Below are 20,635 nucleotides of genomic sequence, written 5' to 3' on the forward strand. Positions count from 1 at the left end.
TGTGATTGGCCGCATGGGCTAGGTGTATTTACTAACGTGATCTATCAACTATCATTCTCCGGTTCGCCATTGCGTAGAGCTGTATTCCTGATTCAATGGCAACTATAGTAATGTAATCTGAAAAAGTTAGGGATGCGGACTCGTGAATAGGCTAACCATGCTTATTTCTCATAAGTATGAAGTTAACCACCATTCTATCCCATGTCTCGGTAATAATTTTCAGATGACGACAATTGTGTTCAGCATTCAACAAGTGCTGTTTCAGTTATAAATAACAGCGCTTTAGGCTTCCCATACTATACCAGTCTTTGACGTAACCAGCGTATGATCATACCACGGCTGCGGATCGTAGCATCACAACATTCACGAGATATTCACGCGCACACTTTGTTTTCGTGTAGTGGGATCTGCATGAGCACAAACTAGTTTGCTAGTTCCCAGTCCATTAGAGTCGAATTACTCGCGCCACGAGACCTTTTTCGATTTCCATAATTAAATTCTCACTGGGATATCTTACGTCCAACGAAAACCTTTTGCAGTTAACAGACGCTTTCATGTCGATTAATTTGCTCCCATAATTTAACACCTGTTTTGAGTTTGGGATATAATACTACTTCACGAATCGGACACTGTACAGAGCGTACTTCTGTAGAGAAATCATTTTTAGACATTCATCGTGGGAGTGCTCTAAGATTTCAATTCCGTGTCATTACCCCTGATAATCCCTATTGACAATTCGTGGATCTACAGACATGTGCATGTAATAATGCTGGACGTGACGGGCAATTCTAAATCGATTACTATAAATAAACTATACACCTAGTTTAAATATTTTATTTCTGTGGGCTATATACTGCGACTGGGTACGCCCCTTCCTCTTTCAGATATAATAACATGTCTTCACGTCTCGTCCATGGTCACAAAATCACAATATACGATATTGTTAACGTATATTGCATATCGCCGTCGTGTGAAAAGCCAATCGACATGCTGCATCTATCCAGCATTCTAATATTTTCATCTTGATGAACCGATAACTGTAATTCCTGAGATTAAACAGAATTACATGTTCATGATCGCTTAACTTCGTTAAATATTTGTTTGAATAACGAGTTATTCTATTACTGTAGATAAAATCAGTGGATAGAGTGGCGCTTATCCCGTCTATAGGATTTTTGCCCAACGGATAATTTTACGCTACACATAGAGGACATTACTATAACGAAAATGGCATACTGCACATGTGCTGATAAACAGTATAAATAGGTTGAGATTTCCATACAAAAGCATTTGATATGTTGCAACTAAATGGTCGACAGATACATTTTTGTATTTAATTGCATACATGTTCATTATACAATTGCATAATATCTCGGTATTGGTGTATAATATATGAATGAGTATCACGCAGTAAAATCAACTTGTGTACATCCTTCAATTACTACTAATTCATTCACGACCAAGCAACGAGGGACAACATAATCTTAACAATCGCCTATTTGTAAATTTATTAGCGTCGACATTGCTGCTTTGTTGTCAGGGGCAATATACTTTACTGCTCAACGGAGTAAGAATCAGTGCGCGCGAGTGATAAGCGTTTTATACCCGCGGCGAAAGACACAGTGTGTCGAAGTCACACCGGCCATTTTCCACTGGAACGAGTGACGTCGAAGACGCTTGTGAAAATATCACTTTACCGACACGAAATCCCTCTAAAATCGCAGGTTCGAGCAGAGCTATCAAGCGCAAGCTATATTCTCGAAGTTAAACCCGTGCCAGTGTGTGACTATTCTTTGGCGTACCGGAGAGATCATATAATACAGCGTTATGATGTTTTGGAAACTGGATCGGAAGTAATCCCAACCGATCAAGCTACACCTTGGAATATTATAAATGCTGGATCACCGAGACCACACATGACGGGTAAACGTCACGGCCGGGACTCTTTGGCGGTAGATCCAAATCTTTAGTGGAAATGCTTTAACGAAGTATAAAAGGCAAACGAAGCTTTCATGTCAATGTAATCTAGCTTATCCAGGAGTTGCGTCAACGTGTCGTGACTTTGTGTCGCAGCCCGCGATAATAATATGCCAACTCGGCACGAAGGATTCTATGCAAATGCACATAGACATCAACGGTATATTCGGAGCGCAGTATTTCGAACATTTGGTTATCTGAGGAACTGATGACAAATATGTAATGATTGTATAATGCATTGCTAGTAGACTTGTACAAACTGCTGGATTTTCAAAGTGCACAAAGAGAACTAGAACTAGGCCTACTCATTTTCACAACTTGCATTTAGAGCTAGAACTATACAACTTAAGACCTTTGAAAATCCGCAACTACTTGAGAGACAGCGGAGTATAGGTTCAATTCCGAAACAACTTATTAATTTTTAGTATATCGGAATAGGATCAGTTTTGCACATAACGGGATTTCGTTTTTGAGGTGAGGGCGGGGGTACTAACATCAAAACCAACCCCTGGCTAAGCCACTGTTAGCAGTGATGAGTGATGACCCTGAGCTAGCAATGGCTGCGAGAACATCACTCAACAGAACACCGACCTTTCCGATTGTTCCGCAACTATTTTTGCTATATGCGGATCTAGAACTGTGACTTGAAGAGCTTCTTGAAGGTTCTTTAATATACAATTCAACTTCAACTTCAATCCAATTCAATTCAACTTCAGTATACAATTCGAAATTGCATGCCGGTGACGTCATATTTTGTGATACGATCGTTGAAAAAGGTCGACCGATTTATCGACCTGGCCGATTATCGAGGCCGATATTTTATATATATATAAAATTCAAAATTATTGTAAATCTAATGATCCGTGTTCTCAATCTCATGAAATCGACTACGCAAAGGGCGACACGTGACTGATTTACCCTTGCAGGAAGAGTTTATGGGCAGACATGCATAACGAATAACTATGCTTCCTGCAATACAATCTACCTCTACTGGCCTGATCTGCAATTCTGTATCCCATTTTGCTTTTTGGGTTGTCCCAAATTTCACAAATAAGCAATAATTCTTTTTAATTTCAGTTTTCTCCTTTGTTGTTTAGCTTTCAGTGGCATGTACAAGTGCCATCTTGGCTAACATATAATATTTTGGCGAAATGGTTCTCTGCTTCTTCCATATTGATATCAGCCGATGATATCGGTTATCGGCCTTGTGAGTGTGTCGATAATCGGTATCGGTATCGGCCTGCAAAAAGCAATATCGGTCGACCTCCATAATGTTGATATGCAATATTCTTTCCCATTCTCTACTATAGTTGTTGACGATTACCCATGACGAGTGTCAGCCGAAAATATTCGGATTCATTTCAATGTGAATATACCATTCAATAGAACTGGAACTACGTACCTTTAATAATCTGAGACTAGGACGAATACTACTCAAAAGCAGTAGTAAAAATCTGACTGTTACTGAGTATAGTTTGCAGGTTTCAGTTTTCAAAGCAGCAAAATACATAGTCGAATAGAAGTCTTGTTGATATATTATTTATCATTCAAGGTATTTCGACATCGTTGGTCATTTTGGGCCGATATGGTTTGCTATACGTTTCCGCAGCTGTCGGGTTGGAGAAATCTTCGTAAGACATGAACACTGAACAGACATAAGAACCCCCAACAATGGCAAGAACGGAATCTGGAGTTCACCTCTGCATATGGGTTCGTGAACTCAAAATATCGCATACGCTATGGCAGCGGTTTTGCCTCTTCATTTTTCCTTACGACTCAGCCCGAACGCTTACAAATTAACAGAATCTGGTCTTGTTCTTTCATACCCGGAACCGCAGACATCTGTCTCGGCCGGCGTTCAATTGCGCACGAATACAATATTAGCTGGAAATACCCGCCCAAACAACGAAGGAGCGTGTTTGTGGTTTCTTTCATGTATATCCATAGGTATGAGACTTGCCCTATATTAACAATAACTAAGACCGTGATTACGCTTTTAAATGGTTAGGTGGATGTTTGTGTATAACCTATGGATATAGCACATATTTTACCTTCCGACTTCACGGGTGTATATTATAGTCGACAACAAACAGTCATGTAGGGATTTATGGGTTATTTCGAGTCATGAGATAATTGAAGTCATCCGGTACGCTTTCTTGCAGTAATATTATTCGCAGACCTTCGGGTAAATTGGCATTGCAAACAATACGCCCGATCAATTTTTATACACCTTGTTCCGGAAATAGTCATCTTCACTAGTCTCATTTGTATATTAACCTGATTGTTTTACTATTGAGCAGAGGGGGGCAGTACCGAAATTCTTCTACTTATCCTTACACTTCAAGTAGATTTTGCTTACTTGCGCTGCGCCCTCAAGAGGGTATGTTTTAAAGCAAGGGTCACCAAAACGCGGCCGAGAGTTCATATTTTGTGGCCCGCGACCTGATTTCAGATTTCGGAAGAATGATATGTATAGCATTTTGAGTTTCTGCAATTGTTTCAGTTTTAAAATATTGTTTTTGTTCAAAGTAAGCCCTTTTCCTGCGCCCAAGATCACTATTCCTTACTGTAGCTGATACGGCTTCAGCGACTGTAATAGCATTCCATGGAGGAAGAATTAACTGGCATGAATGGTTATATTGCATTGTCGTGCTATGGCCCAGAAACTGCCAAGACCTAAACGCCTAGAAAATGACTAGGGGCTTCCCCATAACATCAAGCTTTGCGAGGAGGTAGTTTTCAAGCAAGTACCGTGTCTAGATAGCCCCAATATCGATTCTTTAGTCTGTGAAAAGTGTTGTCATGTATCGTGAGCAGCTCAGTTAAAAATAGAATAATAGTTATGATCCTGATATTTTTTAATGTATTTGTTATTTGTTTAATATACAATTATTTCATTTGTGGTGACTACGCATGTTGCCCATGTTAGAGAGCACTGCGTAGTACTGACCTAAAGTTATAAAAACGTGGTTGTTAAACTTTGTGACCTATTTGTTTTCGATATTGAATTCATGCGGCCCGTGTTATATACTAAATTTGATCAGTAGACCGCGACCTGTTTTGAGTTGGCGACCCCTGTTTTAGAGACTATACGTCTACTTCGATTTAGCAGTGTACAGTTTTTCGGGAAAGCTAAGCTTACAATACATACTTTTCGACTCATCTACCTCTACTTGTAGGCCTACATGAGTAGAATTTTACGACGTCATCTTTACTTTTATTTGAGTACCAATGATAGCTTATTTTTCCACCTCTGATGTTAGATAACACCATGAACCCCGGACTTTTAGGCTCAGTATGACACTGCCCGCGTGGTGTACGTCTCTAAGAGGGGTCTAGAGATCAGCTTCCAGCACTTTGATCCGAGTCAATACAATCGTGCAAGATGCGTAGATTCACTATATTAAAAAGCCGTTTGTGGTAATCCTTGCAATATTTAGGCGGCAAGTTATCATTGAAGTCACATATTGAAGCATTGGTTTTCCAAGGCACTTTAGACTCCGCCATGCAGCGTAATTTCTTCTACCAGATGACATGTAATAGAGCCACGATTCCTATTTGAGCGCGATTCTGGTGTATGGAGAAGAAGTTCATTAGCGCCGCCCCTGTTTTAATGACTTGAGTCGCAATTTGTCGTTGACTCGACGTGACTCGAGTAATTTTCTTTAAAATGGTGAATGACCCGAATCGACTTCAGCGACTTTGTGCATTGACTCGACTTGTACTCGAGCCCTGTGCTAACTTATACTAGGACTTGACTCGGTCATAAATTGCAAATGATTCGACTTGACTGTAGTGAAAACTATAAAAGTTGACTTGCGATTCGGAAACCTGTGGCTTGGTTACAGCATGGTGAAATGTGGCTAACGCTGCAATGTCTTACGTGTATGTAATCGCCATCCAAAGCTCTTTCGAGTGACTGACAAGCCGGGCGAGATAACTGTGAGCACACACTTAAGCCGTCCACTTGCACAGGGACGATTTTCACATGGTAGATTAAATAACCTCTCGACCCTGTTACTACAACTGGACATGATACATAGCTGCTTTATGTCACACAATACATCTTGACTGAATTATTCAGCGATGGATATTTGCCGACACGGGTGATTTGAAAGCAAATTGGTACAAACATCTCAGCCACACACACCGTGTATGTATCACATTGTGGGAGAAAGTAACCGGCGAACGTATGACCCCGGGTTCGTATGGTGTTCATAAATACGAATTAATGATAAACAGTTCAGTTATGGTATCGGTATGATATTTAGGTGCGGCTCTCTCGATGTGGATGACGTTCTCATACGAAAATCCAAGTGGATGACAACTCAAAGAAAGACAAGGGGGATCACGAAACAGTCGAATGCATACTGCGATCCCCCATAAAAATGATGATAACAGTAACAGCAATAAAACATGATCGTTGTTGCTTGATGTTCATTGCATTTAGACCGTACCCCCTGGTCATTTACATCGGCCTATATAGCCTACCTTATTGCGATTCCTGATCTGCCGTCTTGTAGGACGGACCACTTTCGTTCAAGTTGCTGCAGAGACCGCTTATACGCGCGTACCACATGACACGATGAATAAAATATACAATTGAATAGTAAATTCATATAGGTAAATACCGCCAAATATCTGAGGTAACGCTCGACAGGGGTAATTGTCCATTTATTCCATTACGTATATACTATTCAATGGCTTCTTGGGGGTACAGAACGTCAATACATAATTGAATAGTATATTCATATTGAAAAGAAGACGGGCATTTTAGTTAACGCTCGTTAGGGGTAATCGTCGGTTTATTTCAATTTCTGCACCTCCAAGAAGCTATTTGAGTAAAATTGGTAAACGAGAGACCCTAGTGAATTACAAGTTTCTTTAGCGCCAGTTTTACTAAATTAATTGCTATCATCCACCTTTAGTCACTTGTTGGGCCTAATTTTATCACTATGCTAATACATAACCGAATTTTTACAAGGTAGCTGGTTTGTATTTGAGAAACATACAAATGTCAAAAATAATTCGCGAGATCAATACAAATGACGAAATCCTTATGAAATTGGTTTCAGTTATCTCACGGAGATCGCCGCTTCGTTCCCATAATTCCACAACAATCCGTCAGTCTTCGTGTAGTAATACCAAGGTTTTGTTTGATCTGCCTTATCGATATGAAAATATTGCTATCGGTGTTCACGGTACATGGCGTATCGGTTTTCAGAGCGAGTATAACGGTATAACTCGGCTATCATTGGCAATCAACTAGTTCCTATTTCTAATCAAGAATTACTAACAGTGGTTAAAAACCCATTCGTATACTGGGCAAATGGCAATATAACATGTCTCGATTGGTAACAGGTATTTTGGTTCTAAGCACACAATTCAAAGGCTACATATTATAGATTGCATGGTATCATTCAGGATTCCTTGCTGCTATAGTGTGACGTAAGTTGGATGTGATGCCGAAGTGTAGGTGAAGTTGGTGAATGGTATAGTATCACCCATAAATATCACACTAAGTATCACATATACATCACATCATGTTGAATTCGAAACGATTCTACGACGTGCTTGTGATCTACAACAAAATTCGAATTAACAGCAACGTCCACAATAAGATAAAAATGTACTTCTTATCAGCTTATACTGAATTTGAAGGCGAGCAAAACATCCACCAAACGCAATCACGAAAGCCCAAAGTAGTAACTCCCTTTGATCGAAATTTCCTGACGTTCAAATTCCGGTAATAGAGACGAATGAACGTGTACTGGTCTTTGAATAATTCCTGAAGCTAATTATCTTTGATGTTGCAGAGATAACGGAGGGGCGCGTCATGCGTTAAATTACACAAGTGAAATTAACAGAGAACAGGGGGAATTTTTGCTGGAGTAGGTAATTATTTGTGTTCATGAGAATATCCAAAGTCTTTTATTGAACTGGACCAATATGACAGTCGTTGTTGACGATGTTTACAATTGAATAATATATTCATATTGTAGTAAACTGGAGTATTTTCGGCTGGTCCTGGATAATCGTCAACGACTTAGAGAATTCAAAAGAACTTTGTATACGTCAACGTCGCATCACCAATGTGAGTGTTATAATTTGGTATAAAACCTCATTACAAACCGTTTTGTCGAATATTTGTTGTGCCATAACACAGATTTTAATCGTGTGACCATAACCAGGCCAATCAGAGTCTAATTTAATTCGTTTTCGGCAAGACGGGCGGTTACGGACGCCCAGTTGTGGTTGGCGGCTTTAGAGTTTCGATTGTGAGTTTCCATATACGTTTATACACGATATAGGCCACCTAACCCTAGCTTATTCGATTACACTGAATCTTCACTAGAAAACTCGGATATCATCATATTTTTGAACTCGATAAAAGTTTCAAGGTTAGGTAAGGAACTGTGTGGCAAGCTGATAACCTCGAATACCCTTGGCGCACAGTATTGCATGGGTAAACAAATCGAATCGAGCATAAGATCTTATTGGTATCATTTACCTCTGTAACGTTATTATGTCGCAGAAAATGGTACTATTACAAAAGCGATACAAAACATTAGTAGCGATATAGAGTAGAGACAAATTCCAATCACTTGAACGTATTTTATTTGTGATGTGATGGAATGAGCAGGTTATTAAAACTATTTCAGTACACTGCGACTCTAATGCAGCACTGTGAGTAGCATAAAAAGGCTACTCAACCTTGGTTAAGTCGTGTCGTTATATATCAAATCACGTGCAATTGTGCATTCTATCTGTTGCTTGCAACGTTTCAATCTTTGATGTTGATAGTAGCCTACATCGCTAGTAACATGGACTTGCATACATAACCATGACTATGATTGCATAACTTATAAATGCGCGAGAATATTTTTGACAATACAGTCATCTATCAGACTATCACTCATCCGATGCGTATTCTCTCGATTTTATTGCGAAAGAAAAAGGAGTTTTCATTTTTATTACGCGGTCTGTTGGTATCAGGCTCAATCGTATCGATGGATTTCCAATGAAACGTCTCTCGCTTTTGCGTTCTGCATGAAACTGCGGGTACATATAAATAAGATGATGTTTGTCTAGCTGTTTCAGACAGATTGCCGTGTAACAAGACGAGGGATTCTGTAGATATAGGTTGGCCATTCTTCTTATGTAATATACATAGTCTAGTTAATTTAATATAAACAGTACAACGTATAGTAAATGAGATCGATAATAACAACCCTATTGTGCCTTCGAAATGAAAGTCCAAGTTGAGAAATTATTGCTATAATAGGTGTAAGGTAATGTGATATATTACACCAAATGCATAATTTTATAACTAAACATCGTACATTAGGCAGAAGATTCAGTATTCACTACATTGACTATAGCTTATCGCAGCAAAAACCCAAATGAAATTCAAGTATTTGCTTTGCGCATTCAGATATTACTCTTGCATAAATTGTAACATGCCAACAATGGAAGGAGAAGTCGAAGTCAAAGTCGCCGATGACGAAGTCGACCCATGCGCGAGGCAATCGCCTCGTAAGCTGCTGCGTACGCCGAAGTGCGCCCGGTGTCGAAACCACGGCGTTGTCAGCATTTTGAAGGGACACAAGCGACACTGCAGATGGAGGGACTGCCAGTGTTCGAACTGTCTCCTGGTAGTCGAAAGGCAGCGCATTATGGCTGCGCAGGTGAGATGGAATGTTCCGTATGTTTTGAATGGTTATTGGCTGAATCTCAACCGATATACAACGTATACTATAACACTTTGTCCTTACAATATTTTGCTCTTAGAGTATAGTACTCACAAATGCACAAGTCCTACGAAGCAGCCGGTGCGTTTTGTATTGTAATGGCACAGCCATTTGTAGTCGGTAATGAAGGAATCCGACTTATTCTGAGCATTCACGTAGGTTTTACCCATACCTGCACTCATTACGCGAGTGGTTACGTTTTTTGACTACTTCGTTTTGATACTTTGAGCTTTTTCTAAAGTGGTAAGTAGTTTTGGGAGAGGTTTCCGTCACGTTTGTAACCGAAATTGTAATCACCGTTGAGTAAAATAGAGAGAAAGAGAGAGAGAGTGACCAGTTGTCTTCCGTCCACTACTAATATGCTACCTTTTGAAACTACCTACGCTAGTACATTTTTAAATCCATAATTTCTACTTCCACTTGAACTAGCTTTTATAGATGCTTTAAATCGCTACTTCTACTTGTAATTAAATAGATATTTATTCAGATAATTGTACTTATACTTGAGTACCAACGATGACTATACTTCGATTACATCTGGTTACATCACTAACAAAATGGCGTCGGCTGACATTCTATTTTGAAGTATGAAGCAAATCGGATTAGGATTCTACACTATCCCATTGAAGCAATATCGAGTATCATGCACCTTGAATTCCACGTAACGCAATTTCAGGTCGCTTTGCGAAGGCAACAGGCAGCCGAGCACAAGAACGGGTCAAAGTTGATGACATCAAGCGACGGGGTTGGCCAATCGCAAGAAAGGCTGGACGCAAATAGAGCAGCGTCGGAATCGCTCAAGCTACGCTCCAGAGCGCTGAAAACAGCGCGGATGACGTCAAGGAATTTTACAGAAGGTGAATAACATCTATCGGAAAGTACAGAACACTAATTGTAGTGTACACACAAACTATGTATCACTGATGGATTAGTATGGAGTAAAGAGAGTTTAAGGATATCATGCAATGCAATCTACTTCGTCCATCTACTATTCAAAGCAGCACTGGTGTAGGTTACTATCAGATGTGGTCAAAGTAGACCGCTTTGCTCCTCAAGTAGAAGAAATAGACGTAGTACCGTACTCAATTTTAAGTAGATATAAAAATGTAAAAATTTAGTAGTTTTGCCAGAAAAACTGTACAAGTGGACGTAGTTTGAAAACATTACACGTTGAGTAAGACGTGAAAGTAGGTCAAATCTATGTAATTACTCCCAAAAAGTAGAAGCGCTTACTTACTGACCACCTCTGATCACCATGCGACATTTCCGTCGCCAACCTTCAATACCAGGAATCGCTCACGAATTATAACTTTACAGCTACAAGGACTTCTGCAATGCCTCCCTTCACCTCGCCACTGACGGAGCGCATCCGCAAAAGACGCGCATTCGCTGACAAAAGCCTCGAAGATATATACTACAGATCTGCCGATCATTCGGCGAGCAGGGCCAGAGACTACAGGCCTGTGACAACGTCACATGACCTCAATGTTACATCACGGTCGAATGACGATATCATAGAACCGAAAAAACCGAGACCGGCATGTCCCGAAAACATATATCAACAACCGATATCTCGGGTCGCATCCAGCGAAGCAGTACCGCGTTTGGAGGTTCAGTATCCAAGAGTTATCAATGGCGGTGTTACATTGAACGAAAATTACAGAAACTACCTCCTAAAACTTATGTATCTTCAACATAATTTGTTTCCTGATATCAGCAATGCACACTGCCACAACGCACAGACAATGACCAACTTGCGAGTCCCTCAAAACATCGATTACGTCAGTAAATATTGGCAAATGCTAGCTGGCGACCACATTTCAAATTATTCAATGCCAAGACGTTCTCCGTTGGGACGAAATTCACCCGTTGACGTACAGGCAAGGTACTTCGATTGGCTGAACAGTTTACATTCGATTCGACAGCAATCGACCCCGAGCCCTCGTTCGATGTCGGACTGCTCCTCTCCTGAGTCGATAGGTGTTACGCCAAAACTCCCTGCGGATAGATGCGGAAAACCTCACGATTTTTCCGTTGCGTCTATCATCGGAAAATCGTAGTTGCACGGTGCTCGCCTCACCAACATATCGCAGCATTCCCGGAGATGATTTTGATGAAGTATATTTTCAGCAATATTTTAAAAATGATGCTTAAGGTCTCCAAATGCTCAGCGGCAATACGCATGACTTCTTCAAGCAACTGCATACCGCCACCAAGTTTCTTTACTAATTATAAACATGTTAGTTAGGGCGCACTTGTAACTGTACCCAAACGCATCTGTTGGTAATCGAAAAGTGTGGAGTTCGATTATAATTTTTAACGTTTTGCATTCGTTCCTTATTATTTATTTCCACTGTCCTTATATTGAGACGAAAATTCCAATGCTTCCATGGCTGTTTGTATAAGTTACAAGCGCCTGTTATTATGAATAGTCATAAAAATTGTTGGAACAAGGAGCATTATTTACCGCGATGTCATTTCACTATTACAATTTGTTCCAGTTGAAATTATAAACGTTTGAAATAAACTTTTCCGTTTAACATATTTGTATAGATTTGCATATCAAGTGGAATAGGGTTACATATTCTCTCATTAGAATTATGGAGGTAATTGCTGTATTGAGTTTTATCCACAACAGTCTTGACTCAAATCATATCAATTATGTACAATTGAGCAATGGGCATGGCTAGTAAGCTGACTACATAGGCGATTTTATGTACGTATACAGGAATATATCTTATGTTGAGGGTAAGTTATTTCTATATCCTTACTCAATCTAGGACGTTATTTAATAACATGGTGGAGCTTTCAACACAGATTTGTCGCCATTTTTAAGTTTGCTCTCTCATACTCATGAATTCGTTCGCAGCAAAGGGCGGTAAAAGTCGGACGTGGAAGAACATCTCATTACGAATGCGTTGTAATAACTAAATACACTGATAAAAGTAAATTAGTTTACATATTTTATTTTCGACTTAAAACGCGTAACTGCGGAACTAATTTGTTATCGTCTCAAATTGTACGCATTTCGCGAGAAACGCAGACAGGAAGTAACACATTTGACGATCTAATCACTGCTGTAAAACCATACCATAGTTGACATGACTAGATATCGCGATATATGTTATTTTTAATGCATTTAATATATTCAACCTAAATATAGACATTTTGTTCCTTCAACATCCCTAAGAGTGGGCAATTGAAGTCACAGGTGAACCCTATAATAAAATGCATAGCCGTGGCGCACATTTGATATCACGTTTTTTTTACCAATAATGATTATTATTATCAATAATATCGCGAATAACAGCTAGTAGTTTTACCTGTTCATACACGTGATCATAGATCACAAAAGAATATCATAATTTTAATGCAATTCAGGACTTCACAAGTTCTTAATTCATATTCCATGAAGAATCAGAAGGAGAATAATAATATCCATTAATCAATTGATGATATGTACATTGTACCTGTGCCTTGGACCACTAGAATCTATGCAGGAACGTGTAACTTGGAAGTTGAAAGTTGAAATTGAGGAAAGCTTAGAGTTGGGCTCAATGCTTGGGGCATACTCTAATGAGAATCAGGTAATAATTCTAATGATTCGAGTCCAGCTGTGACAATATTTTCGAATACTGACATTATCCGCTCTTTGCCACTTATATGCGTTAATTTATATTTGAGAATCATAGTTAGTTACGATACTATTTTCCACCGTGGAGGGCTTTAAACCTCGATTGGTCGTATTGCAGCATATGAAGCATGCAGTGCAACAATATACAAGTTACTTGAAATAACCGATCTCTGTGTCGACAAAATACCAACTATGATGTAAAATAGGCTTTTTATTATTTGTGATTGCATATTAGCACATATCTGAACTTTTCAAATCATTCATGCTGTTGTGACGTTATACTTAGAGATACTCGAGTAATTGACTCAACTTAAAGCAGCCTAATACTCGATTTTTAGTTGAATCTCAGTCTCTGGTACATCTGCCCAATCCAGGACAAGAGTTGCGGCTGAATTGATCTCCTGCCAAAGAATTGCAGATGGTGCATAATCCCTGTTCCTTGTTTAAATTATTGGGATTACCTGGTATCAGCATCATGAAAGTCGGCGATTCAATTTGGTAATCTACTATTATCCAAGCGCGCCCCTCTCTGATAAATCCACCAACTTGTATTGACGTCTACGGGGGCAAGTCGGTAACCTGATATGGATACACCCATCCATTGCTTTTGCATTTTAGTCAGTACTCATGTACGGGGATTTGTAGTGAGCAATTAGGATGATGAGGCAAACATTGACTTTTAAGAAGAACTATCGTGTTGCGTATATTTAGCTCAATGTGCATGATACTGAATCCGTCCGGTAAACATATTTATGCCAGACCTCAACGAATTATTTCTCTCAAACATATTCTACTAGTTGTTGAAGCTTGATCGAAGTATTTTAATGAGATGTGGATTCTTTCAGCTGCAGTTTGACAAGGGTTGCTTGACAATTAGGATGCGTATGCAGCGCTACAATCAATCGCATGTAAGTGATATTGTACGTTCGCTAAAGCATATAAATCAAGTATGTCCATTATCAAAGTTTAGCATAAAGGTATATGTAATTTTATCTTCAGATATGTTAGTTGTGGAAACGCATTGATACATGACACTTCAGAACTTTTCAAGATAAGTACAGATCCATACTGTTACCGAGATGTAATGAAAATAGTTTACTTGGATGGATGTCAGTAGCAATAAATTTTAAATGAGATAACTGACTGTAGTCACGTTCAGTGGAAGATTTCTCAACGCTGCCCACACTTGCATTAGTAATTTTGAATTCCAATACTACGGATGGGGAGGCAAGTCGGAATAATATGCAAATAATACGGCTGGGAACGTTTCGGTGCAAAGTGATCTGAAAACGAACAATGGACATAGACCATAGATGTGCAGGATATAATCCGCCACAGTTGACTCAATAACAACGGCCAGTTGAACCAGAAACATACTCCATAGTTTCGTCACATTCCGCAAGTCTCGTTTCGAGTATCAGGTTGAGGCATCTCCCCAGCCCCACCGAAAACAAACAACGGTTACAGGAATATGACCGGCGCTTTTCAAACAAATCCACTATATCTGTGCAATGGCTAAGTTGTTCCCACGGAGTCAGGTCGCCTTTCACGAGCTGTGGATGGCTAAATTTTCCAATGATTGAAAATATCTAGTTCCTCCATAGGTTTTGTGAGTGAACTATATTATGTCGACTTGATCCGAACAATGAATCGAATGCATGACGACAAATTTCACAGCACACATGCAGTTTCAATTGTAGAATTGCGTTCTACTTTGTAACGACAAGTACCCATTGTATGCGCCTACATCCGAAACCTCGTGCGTATATGCAAAATACACAGCCTATCGCACGTTGCACATCAATTTACACATCAACTATCAGGTTAATCAGAAGACATCTGATTGGAAACATTGATGAGAGCTATTTAGAGCTTTACAAAATCATCGCACTTCATTTGATCAAAAGTTACTATCGGCATTCAACCGGGATATAGACCTATACACCGACAGTACCAACTGATTTTTTCTAGACGTTGTAGAGACATGGCAACGTCGAAATTCAAACCAGCTTGCTCACATTTCTGTCGATCACAAAAATGCCGCAAACATGCCTGTTGCCTATATTTCGTATTTCTCGCAGCTGTAATAAAAATTATGTTGCACACCATTCATGTATGTAGTATGGATCAGGAAATCCCTAAATCGCTTTTATTACTTCATAAATGTATGCATTTCGATACATTTCAGGCATTAAAAAATTCAATTTAGCCAAATCCTGCAACCACCGATATTGTAAGAACATTTGTGATTCAAAAACAATTATATTCCATCAAAACTCTATCGACACCTGTGATGGGGCGTGGATATACAACACAGACCATAAATGGACTTCCTGGATCATTGCAACAGCAGTTATTAAGGATTAAGGGAAATATACACAACGTTGATAAAAGCCTAATCACATTTCCTGTATGGGTCCATTTGCACGTTGTTCTTGATGTCGGCTCTTTGATTTAGCGAAGGGGTAATATTTTTCCTTTGATGATATCATGTTTTTGACCCAAATAAACAGACAATGACACTATTTTACAAAAAACCTGTGAAAGTTTGTGTAATTAGCAACTTTTCTCAAAATGAGAGATAAGACACTTAACCGTGTTTCACACACCTGTTTAAAAAATGATGATTGTTCAGCATGTGGGAAGAGGGTTCCGAACGTGAGGTTAATTTAACAAAATCTACGTCCGTCATATTTATGTAATCTCTTGGTTTTTTTCGAGTATGTGACACTAAGTCGGCATATGTTTGAAGTTACCCGTTATGGTATGAAATATGATTGATATTAAGACCAGTCCTGGATATCAATTACATTAAGTGTTTGACTCATATACACCAAAATTACATACCACTTAATGCAATAAAGTATTAATTTGGCGACAGGATATATTTTGGAGGAAGTGCATCAATCCTATATAACGGTGAACAGTGAAAACTTGAATTTAATGAATTCATAGAATTATAAAGAAACTGCGCATTCATGTTTTCTCAATGCCAAATACCGCTTACACTCAGGCCCATGTACCTAGAGTACGTGATATTTGTGCTCGCACAGAGATTGTTTCCAATACGCGCAAATTTACTAAGTTCTAATAATTGAAGGTAATCTTGGCACTTAACTTCAATATAGACAATTGAATAGTATTTTCATATTGTAATAAACCCGAATATTTTTGACTGATAGTTGTCAGTGGTATTCACCAGAAACGTATTTGGTGATACGATTGTTGATATACAAATCTCATTCCAATTCTCTACTAGTATATATTGTTCAATTGGAAATTGGTTCTAATAGTTTATCACCAAAGCCAAGCCAAGGTAGGTCTTGGTTTCATAAAGAGTATTGGTTTTCATAAAAGTTATTTCAAACAAATTAGGAAAACCTGTACGAAAAGTATTACCCTTCTCAAGCGAGCACCAGATTAATGAGTAGAACATGCATATGTAATAATGTATATAATAATGAACGGTTTTCAATGTCTCCCATTCTGCCTGATATCCATATTAATTACAGTATAAAATAGCTTCACTGAAAATAGTTATCAGAGCGATTCTGTTACGGAAGTATCCAGCCTCTTTTGCAAATGAACTTCATTCAAGTCCAGGCACTACACTATAGTATTGCTATTATAGTTTCGAATTACCGAAACACAATCCCTAAGTTCGCAGAAACCACCCAAAGTCATTGCCGTCTAATGTTAACTTCACATGTAAGATCGCAACTTTGTTCCCACACATCTTACAAAGAGCGGGTCAAGTCTATGGTCATTGCGTCTTGTGAGATCGCGGCTTCGGAATGCATTTGCAGCAAAAAGCGGTGTTCAGTTTCAAGCAAATCCATGCCTGCCGGTGGAAAACTCTTCAAGGAATTGCGATGCGAAGCAACACGAGAGAGGATGTGGCAAAGATCTGATATCTGGCGCCAAATGCGTATGTATAGCTTACCTTCGTCGATATACCTATGCGAAACGAATGCTTTTCGTGTCCTATTATAATCGTATGGCATTGGCGCGAGTATTGTTAGTCAAGGAAGGTTACAAAAGCTTCAATTAGTCTCTCATACAGGGATTAGTAAATATATTAATTAAAGCATGGAATGAATTTCTAATGGTCGCAATTCTCAGGTCTGATTTTATCGCGTCTGTGTTACGAACGACCATCAACGAGGGGAGATTACTGCATCGACAAATTTCATTGCGATTACGATTGCTTCTGAAACACACGATTACGATTACGATTACAGTGAACTCTCGAAGTGTTCGTTTACGAATACCATCACATGGAAAATTGATCACGATTTTCACGGCAACTTTCCTTTTGCTTCCATGAACTTGAGCACATATTCGAGGGTATACTATATACTGCGGATGTATCACCACAGATTATTGTTTTGATTGGCTGAATGCCGACTGGTGCTCGCTTTAAGTAGGGCCCGACGAGAATGAGACGAAATGAACACTAGATTATACCGCAGCAAATATTGCTTGTCGTAGATAGGGAGCCTACATATCCTACTATATGTTCCTGTACTGTTCTATGTACCAGAGATGAGCATGGATTAGGATTAGGTTTTGAAAAAACAGGATTTGTGAAATTTTGTCGGATTTGGATTGGATTAGGATTACAGATTTTTTTCTGAACGGATTAGGCTTTGGATTGGATTTACCTATTTTCTGGGAGCTTAATATTTCGTGTGGCGAATGGCGACAAACTTTATTCAGATCAGTTATTGATGTACTTATAGGACACTACACTATGGTTCACTCGGTGCAAATGAACATGAGAGGTGCAGCCCTATGCTAAGTTATCTCAAATCAAGAGAATCGTTGGTTGTGAAAGTAAATTTTCCAAACCCCCCCCCTTGCATAAAGTAGCATTTTTTCTGAATTTCAAATTGGAATCGGATTAGGATTGGACATGGACTATAAAATGAAAAAGTTATGGATTAGGTTTTGGATTTGGATTTGAAGTTTCGGATTTGGATTGGATTAGGACATAGAAATTCCAAATCCGCTCATCTCTGCTATGTGCACTGTACAGTACAGTTGATGTCATATAGTTCTTCTAACAAGTCTAGTTGTATTTCGTTCCGGTTCAAGCGTAAGGTCACACATCGTATATTGTGACTTCTTAGTAGTAAATACTTGACTGTTTAGGTATAGAATTCGATTAACTGCAAACCCTAAGAGTTGCATACACTGAGTAGAGCAGGGCCGGCCAACCCGTGGCCCGCGCAACCCGTGACCCGCGGGCCACATATCGCCCGCGAGAAGGTTTCGAGTGGCCCGCGAGGTAATTACCGAAATTTCTAATGTTATCAAAAATGGATTGCACAGATTGTGAACTTCTGAGGCCAACCAAAAATTTGATTAGTCTGGCCGCAACACTTGAGATGTGATGACTAAAATATCAGTTCCGACGCATTGGCAGATCCATGAGCCAGTCACATATTGGTAGATCTTCGTAGATTACAATAAAGCAGAATAATTTGCGATAGATTTATCAAAAGTTAAAATTTTCTACACGCTTCGCGCAACATGTTTTCACTCGATTTGTTGCTTTTAATATTGTTGCCCCGTTGGGAAAATGAAAGAACGCCTAATGTATCAGAGTGAATCTAACTATATTCGCGATTACGGGACAGAGTGTTCAACAACGTTCAACATATGCGACTTTGCGTTGCACTCGCAGAGAGACCGTCGACTATGAAACTTAGGCACAAAATGATTGACGCATGTTGGTCGAAACTCTCGATATCGATATGTCCAGACGCCAATAGCCCAGTCCATCCGAAATGAGACATACTATTTTCAGTTTCATTGTGATACAATAATTCTTCAGTTCCGAAACTTGTAAGCCAGGCAGCATGAAGTTTTTTTTTGAACTATGGCCTTGGGGTGACATTGCAATCCCGTTCCAATCCAATTCTCCAAACTGAATGTCACTGAAGTCAGTGTATATTTGAGGCGAAATTAATGTCATTGAGTTTAACGTTCTATGGATATTGACTTTATGTTTAGATCATTCACAAGACGTGGTAAATTTCATAGACATTGCTGCTGCTCCTGTTGCATTATCTTTCATGTTGGGGTGAGATATCACGGTGCGACCTGAGTAATGTAGAAATATACACGTCACACCGATCAGGCCAATATTATGAATAAGTTGAATAACAAGTCGCGATTTGGTGAGAGTTAAGAGTGGAGGAATTCAATTTTTTCGAAAGATCTTCCATGCGATACGTTCAACCTCTACAATTTACTTTGTAGCAAGCTGCTAGAAGTCGCCCACGAAGAAAATAGGGACGAACACAACTATACAAGAAACTTATACGGCGTCAAGTGCCACACCATCATTTTTACCATTGTAAAACACTGCCAATATCAATTATATAGAACGCAGGTATTGCGATCTGTCAATATTCATGTATCGTGTTAACTGTCAGACAACTCTTGTCGCCAATTTAAGACCTGGATGAAAATTCGTTGGCCTCAGCATCCATATTGTGATCCTATAACAAATCCCGAAGCTACGTACGTTGCGTATATGAATACAACTCTCCGAAGTAACTGGGATCAGAAGTTAAGGGTGTACGAAACAACAGTCTTTCAATGTCGTTTCCGCTTTTATAAGACATCTTTGTTGCGGTACAGAATATCCATACCGACAATACCCATAATCTCTGTTCCTTACATAAAGATGTCTGTGGGTGGTCTTTATATAAGGACAATCATGTGTCAAACATAGCTGGTAACTCCGCGATTATCTCAAAAGCCTTTAGAGTCATCAAACATATCCTGTTGACCACGGCAAGGCGACAGCGTTGGGGTGGAGTTTATACATCTGGATTATGTCAATACGGCGAGACTGATATCGTTACTAAATAAAACCGCGTCATGGGTGGGATTGTCCTGAATCATGCAGTCCTAAGTGATATTAAACGGTTGTTGGACATACGTAAATAATCCTTTGATATTATTCATTCGTAGGGGAGAATGTAGACTTTACCAGGAACGGCCAATTCAAGGTTTCAATTCACCTTGCGAAATTTGGAAAATAGATGCTTCGCCCAAGTCTCGGTTTCAGCCGGCGTGGCTTGCATATACGGGGAATCAACATGCTGTATCATTGTACATTTCTTTATGAGTTACCCATAAATGATTAAGCTGTAAAGAAACGAACGAAAAGCTTACCCTAAATGTGCACTCGTCACTACCTTCAACACATAGTGAGTTGGTGCAAAAGTCTCTGTCAAAATGTACATTAGTCATGCGT

The 20,635-nt window shown here is 39.3% G+C and overlaps 1 protein-coding gene across 1 annotated transcript; it reads left to right on the forward strand.

Annotated features, from left to right (window-relative positions):
• Positions 1 to 9,046: 9,046 nt before the first annotated feature.
• On the forward strand, positions 9,047 to 12,272 carry LOC145439627 (uncharacterized). The gene is made up of 3 exons (XM_080317139.1): positions 9,047 to 9,665; positions 10,405 to 10,585; positions 11,046 to 12,272. The coding sequence occupies exons 1-3, from the start codon at positions 9,381 to 9,383 to the stop codon at positions 11,786 to 11,788; spliced, it is 1,209 nt and encodes a 402-aa protein (XP_080173265.1). The 5' UTR covers positions 9,047 to 9,380; the 3' UTR covers positions 11,789 to 12,272.
• The last annotated feature ends 8,363 nt before the right edge of the window (positions 12,273 to 20,635 follow it).

This window comes from Botryllus schlosseri, chromosome 5, assembly GCF_051294905.1.
Source record: "Botryllus schlosseri isolate E-star chromosome 5, Bs_hap1, whole genome shotgun sequence".
NCBI lineage: Eukaryota > Metazoa > Chordata > Ascidiacea > Stolidobranchia > Styelidae > Botryllus > Botryllus schlosseri.

Excerpts from the sequence above, each read along its gene's own strand:
- LOC145439627 (XM_080317139.1), top strand. The coding sequence starts at position 9,381 with ATGAAATTCAAGTATTTGCTTTGCGCATTCAGATATTACTCTTGCATA. Across the intron at positions 9,666-10,404 it reads AGCGCATTATGGCTGCGCAG|GTCGCTTTGCGAAGGCAACA; the intron begins GTGAGATGGAAT and ends ACGCAATTTCAG. Across the intron at positions 10,586-11,045 it reads GTCAAGGAATTTTACAGAAG|CTACAAGGACTTCTGCAATG; the intron begins GTGAATAACATC and ends ATAACTTTACAG.